The 5,937-nt window shown below is 44.9% G+C and overlaps 1 protein-coding gene across 5 annotated transcripts in view; it reads left to right on the top strand.

The window, feature by feature from the left end:
• TPM4 (tropomyosin 4) overlaps window positions 1-5,336 on the top strand; it is a 9,640-nt gene extending 4,304 nt beyond the window's left edge. For 2 of the 5 annotated variants that reach the window (XM_010562227.1, XM_010562228.1), the window contains 7 exons: window positions 1,792-1,925; window positions 2,202-2,319; window positions 2,660-2,730; window positions 2,975-3,050; window positions 3,685-3,747; window positions 3,829-3,898; window positions 5,203-5,336. In XM_010562227.1, coding sequence (XP_010560529.1) covers window positions 1,792-1,925; window positions 2,202-2,319; window positions 2,660-2,730; window positions 2,975-3,050; window positions 3,685-3,747; window positions 3,829-3,898; window positions 5,203-5,285 — 615 coding nt within the window. In that variant the 3' untranslated portion in view covers window positions 5,286-5,336. Of the gene's footprint in view, window positions 1-1,791; window positions 1,926-2,201; window positions 2,320-2,659; window positions 2,731-2,974; window positions 3,051-3,684; window positions 3,748-3,828; window positions 3,899-4,454; window positions 4,554-5,202 lie in introns of those variants that run through there. The other 3 variants (XM_010562226.1, XM_010562229.1, XM_010562230.1) reach the window with 3 other exon arrangements.
• The last annotated feature ends 601 nt before the right edge of the window (window positions 5,337-5,937 follow it).

The following is a 5,937-nucleotide window of genomic DNA, read 5'->3' as shown; positions in this document are numbered from 1 at the left end:
GCGGCGGCGGCGGCTCGTCCCAGGCGCCCGCTGCTTATCGCGCTATGGGGCCGTTCCCCTCGGAACAGGCGTTTGCGAGCGCCGATCGGCATCGGGAAGCGGTTACGAGTTTAGTAGGAAATGGCTGCTTAATTAGGAAAAAGCGCTGCTTGACAACGAGCGGGGAGTTCCCGCCTCTCGGCGCCGCACCGCTGGCTTCAGCACAGCTGGGAAATGTCTAACTGCTGGAAAATAACTTTCCCTCCTGGTTTGCACAGAGAAATCAGAACTCTCCACTAGTGTGCGGCTCTCTCGGGGCCGGACAGCTGGTTTCACTTAGATTTGTGTGTGATCAGCCTTCCCGGCATCTTCCTGCTATTTTATCACATGTCAGCGAGTTAGTTTTACCGTATAAGGACTGCGGGCTGCTTCTGGGAGAGGTGGAGCCAGACTAACTCCAGCTTCCCAGTGGCCCCGTCTCCATAGCTTTGGAATCTTGCTTAATTAAAATATGACTTAAAAGTGGCCTGTCTAGTGGCAGGAGTTGCAGACTGCCACATAACAGATGCCAGTTTTCCACAGGATCGATGCCTTGTGTGTAAATCAAGAAAGTTAAACACATAGCACTGGGTAGAAAACAAATGAATGCTGGATAATTTATGACTGGTGGAATCCTGGGTCAGCTTCCATTTGGATCAGTCAGTGAAATCCTTTCCAAGATGGTGCAGCTATGAATGGAAACCACTTCCTCCAGCCTAGGAGGAGCGGTCAGTAACCAAATTTGCAAAGCTGCAGCAAAACAAGTATTTTTTCAAAGTGTTTAACACAAAGCATGAAACAGCTGCCCTTCTAGCATATAGAGCCCATAAAAGTGTCAAAAAAAGTTATACATGGCAATCATACTCAGATTTGAGGACAATTAAGAGCACAAACCTGGCAGTTATTAAAGTAGGACTTTATTTTCCTTCAAATAACAAGCAATTGAAGGAACCATATCTTAACAAACACTATGTATTTATGGACACCAATTTGTTCATACTGTCTGTATGTGAGCGTTTCTCCTAACAACCTCTCCATTTCTTATCTAGTCTATTTTTTAAGCATTGATAGTCTTTCCAGTTACTGTGCAGTTTATTCAATAATACATAAACAGACCTTCTTACTAGGAAATGCTTTCAGCCTAATTCCTTAAGTACCATAGGAAGCAATGAAAAAGGAAAGTGAACTTATTTTAAGAACATACCTAATTTTTCCCTGTTTTACAAAGGAGACTGACTTTCCCTTGCTGAGGCCAAGTGTATCTGCCCAGCTGACTGCGTAAAGATTATATAGCATTTGCAGGCTCAGGAACCCATAATGGATAATGGTTTTAACTTCAGCAGCGTGCTATGAGAGGATATTGCTGCAATCTGTAATGAAACCAAGAACAGAGAAATCAACTGTGAAGTTTTTGGAATAAGCCATTATGGAAACAATTTAACTTTGGTATCCTATGGGTAGATCCCACCCTGTGAAGTGATCTGAAAATAGTTCTCCCTTGGCAATCGGTGTCAAATCCTTTGTTGTGTAGCAGGAATGATAGGTACCTTAAAAAAAAAGAAAGGAGAAGCACATACTCCATACCTTGAAATTCCTGAGATGCCACAGTTTAAACAAACAAAGAGCAGAGACAGAAAGGTTCCTAGAGCTTCTCTGCTCCCTACCAAGGAGAAGCCTTTGCAGTTTTAAGGAAAACTGGTTAGTTGAGAACATTTGTCAGCCAGTCAGTGGCTTGTACATAACCTCGGTTCTGGGTGATTGTATTTCCTGTAGGCTGAAGGTGAGGTGGCAGCTCTGAACAGACGTATCCAGCTAGTGGAAGAGGAGTTGGATCGTGCCCAAGAACGGCTGGCCACAGCCTTGCAGAAACTGGAGGAGGCTGAGAAAGCAGCGGATGAGAGTGAGAGGTACATTTCCTTTTTTTCCCCAGTAAAAATTGAGTATATATGAATAAAATATTCCTGTATCATTTAGTATCTGCATGTGTTAATGTGGATTGCAGGTCAGAGACTCGGAACTTTTTGATAAGCTTGAATGAGTAATTCTGTTAGCCTTGAAGAACACGTTAGTATGGGCACAACGAGCCGCTTTTTGGTTACAAATAGGGAATTCCGCTTTAGGACCTTTGAGAGAGAAGTGCTAAAATGCTTCTACATTAAACATATTTGCTGTGATTTCTGCAGAGGAATGAAGGTTATTGAGAACAGAGCAATGAAAGATGAAGAGAAAATGGAAATTCAGGAAATGCAACTGAAGGAGGCTAAGCATATTGCTGAAGAAGCTGACCGCAAATATGAAGAGGTAAAAGAGATAAGGAAATGATTAAACTTACGGGAGAACCACGAACAACTTTGTTACTCTTCAGTGTACTCATTCTTTGTGTGCTTTTCACTGTGTGATGGTTCGCCTTTGGAAGGTTCCCAAAAAGGAGTAATTTTAATAGTGACTTTGGCAGCACCTTAGATATGTAATGCTAAGAACACTGCAAAATCTAATTTATTTGGGGAAAAAGTCTGTCATGTCTGTGCATGTATGTTTTAACCTAATTCTATCATTCAGAAGGAAAGCACGAGCGTAGTGCTTTGAGAGAAACATGTAAGAAATTACAGACTGGCTTGATACAGCTATTGTCTCTTTACAGGTTGCCCGTAAGCTGGTTATTTTGGAGGGTGAACTGGAAAGAGCTGAAGAGCGTGCAGAGGTGTCTGAAGTGTGAGTAATTTCGTATACACGGAAGCAGTTTAGAATACAGTAAAGGTCAAAGCTGTATTTCAAGTAGAAAAATCTACTACTGGTAGGCGGGCATGTAGAAAAGCTTTTTTGTAGCCTACATACCAAATTTTCTCCTTTCAGACTTAATAATTACTTCATCCCTTGTATTTTTAGACTCTTTGAAAATTAAATTAAGTCATAACAGAGACAGTAGTCATTTATACCTTTTTTTCCCCCCCTATAGTAAATGTAGTGACCTTGAAGAGGAGTTAAAGAACGTCACTAACAACCTGAAGTCCTTGGAAGCTCAGTCTGAAAAGGTTGGTTCTTTCAGTAAACTGAGGGATAGGGGCAAAGTCAAAACTTGTAAATAAAATTCTTAGAAATAATCAAAATAAGCAAAGGGTTTAGCCAACTGCCTGTTTAACAGAGACTGTTGATAACGCTGAATCAGTTCTGCCCGAACCCAAGTCTGTAATCTGGTAATTATCTGCAACACTGCTTCAGGCCAGGACCTAAATCTCCCGTTTCCCACACTGGTACGCTGCTGACTGCTCTTGATTTTCTGATCTTGCTCTTTTTGTGGTTTTTGCCCTCTTAATAAATAAATTTGTTGAAACTCGATTTCATTAAACAGTTTTTTCTGGCTAGTCTAAATTGGTAATGGGAGGCTTCACGTTCTCTTGTACGTTCAGCTGTTTTTGTGCCGCACAAGAAGGTAAGCCCATTAAGGCGTAAGATGATGCACAAAAGGAACTTGGGACATCCTCAGTTTTAAAATGATGCTTTCTGAACGAGAGTCTGAAATGTCTTGGTGAAGAGGAGAAAAGGATGGGAAGGGTGTTTGCAGCTGTTGTAAAAGGAAAAGTGGTTATAAATAGGTCACAGTTTCATAAACATTTATCATTGTTGCTACAACTTCCCTTAAAGAGTGTTTATTGTTTTCATTCACAGTACTCGGAAAAAGAAGATAAATATGAAGAAGAAATCAAGATTCTCTCTGACAAGCTGAAAGAAGTAAGTTTGTCCATCCCCAACCTGTATTTTGGCATTGCTTGTTTAACAGCATCCTATTACTCTATTTTTTTTTTTTTTCAGGCTGAAACTCGTGCTGAATTTGCAGAGAGAACAGTTGCCAAACTGGAAAAGTCTATTGATGACCTGGAAGGTATGAAATTACTCGAGTTTCATTTAAAAGTGGTCAATTTCAAATCAGAAAAGAAAATTCTAGGAGAGGGGATTAGATTTTATCAGGAAAGGACAGAAGTGCTTGTCAGGCCTATTGGTAGACTGGCACAATGCGTCCACTGGACACGTCTGTCCTCCGTGGTACCTCCCGGCCAGAGGAAGATCTCCTGAAAGAGTTCTCTTTCCAGAAGCTGGTAACAATAACCTGATTTTGGCCAACTCGCACATACATGGCCTCGAGGGCTTTTTCCATTAATAACAAGATCACAACCCTACTTAATCTGATCACTGAAAAATAATTTGTGAGATCAAAAAAAAGGAAATGTAGGTGAAGCTTCTGACCTGGCAGCTGTGTGGATTTTTTTGCTTTCATACCGATACTCAGTTACGCATCTGTTTTCTTCTTTTGTTTTCCTCCCCAACTGCTTTGGCTGCTGCCTTCTGCCTGTCTTCATGTCTCCTACTCTGCGCCTCTTCTCTGGACTGTTTTTCTGCATTTCTTGCTGAAACGTGCCTTCTGCCCTCGTCACCACTAGACGAGCTGTACGCTCAGAAGCTGAAGTACAAAGCGATCAGTGAGGAGCTTGACCATGCTCTCAATGACATGACCTCTTTGTGATCTGCACCTCTGGGGGGGTACGGGGGCCGCTCTGCCTCGCTGCATTTCCTAAGCTTTTCTCGCCTGTAATACCTGTCACTTCTGTGCAGCTTCCACAAGCGATCCTTCGTCCCCTCTGTGAGAACTGAGCTCAATAAAAACGAGATACCTCTACCTTTCAGCTTTTGGGGTTTATTTCCTTATAATTCACCTAAAGTACACTAGTAACGACAGAGAAGGTAAGTCCGGCTCCCGATGCCGGGGATGGGCAGATGCCGTCAGCACGGGTGCCCCCATTGGCAGAGGCAGGACCCGGCGCGCTGGCAAACGCCTGAATTTTGGTGTCCCCAAGGACACATGTGGCAACGCAAAGCTTTTGAGTGCGCTTGAGTGTGTACTTGGCGGTGTTCCACCTGCCTGGTTAAAAACTCTGGGGGCAATGGAAACTCTGAAGGACGTGTGCTATAAATCACATTTTCAATCAAAACACAAGTCTGTCACGTTACCCATAAAACGTGTCCCAAAACTGCACTAAATTAGAGCAATTACCTCAAAAATTGGCCTTGTTTTGTGAATGGAGGTGTAGTGTTGAACGTGGAGGTAAGTAATCACGGGTTTTATTTAGAGAGAAAAGGCTGTGGAGTCATGTGTGGTTTAAGTCTTGTTTTCTTCTTCTTTCTCACTAGAAAAACTTGCTCAAGCGAAAGAAGAGAACTTGGGGTTGCATCAGACACTGGACCAGACGCTAAACGAACTGAACTGTATATGAGATGGCGAAGAACCCCAGCGGCCAACAGGAACTGAAGACTCCGTCTGCATTTACCGTTATCGCCCCTCTCTCTCTCTCGCTCTGTCTCCTGGAAAAAACCGATTAAGTTATGACCAGTACAGACGCGCGTAAGGCTCTGGCGTGACTCGAAGGCCGTCGCGCACCTCTTGACGCCGGCGGCGCCGGCCCCGGGCCCCTCCAGGGCACCCTCCTCCCGCCGCATGCGGGAGAGCGTGAGCCGCGCCCGGGGCGGCGGGAGCCGCCCTCGTTTCTCATTTCTGCGGGTTATCGATCGCGCGGCTGTAGCTTTTCCTCACGGTTGATTAGTCGTTTTTATATAAACCCCGGTAGCAGCTGTACCCCAGCAGTAGTGTCGCCCTCCGCCGGCAGCCTGTTCGCGACGTTTCATATTAAACAATTTCTCACGGTATCGCGGTCTCCTCCCGCTCCTTTCGTAGCGCTTCCGTTCGGGTGACGTCACGAGCCGGCACACCACGTCGAGCTGCGAGGAGTTAGAGGCGTGACGTCGCTATTGGCAGCAGGAAGTGACGCTCGGGCGGAGCGGAGCCGGCCGCCAGTCGCGCCGCCGCTTACCCCAGCGGTCCGAGGCCGCCCGCCAATGGGGCGCCGGCTCCGCGCCCTTCCTGCCGGG

Source organism: Haliaeetus leucocephalus, unplaced genomic scaffold (genome assembly GCF_000737465.1).
Source record: "Haliaeetus leucocephalus isolate CR32 unplaced genomic scaffold, Haliaeetus_leucocephalus-4.0 Scaffold157, whole genome shotgun sequence".
NCBI lineage: Eukaryota > Metazoa > Chordata > Aves > Accipitriformes > Accipitridae > Haliaeetus > Haliaeetus leucocephalus.
This window is presented reverse-complemented; position numbering and strand designations above follow the sequence as displayed.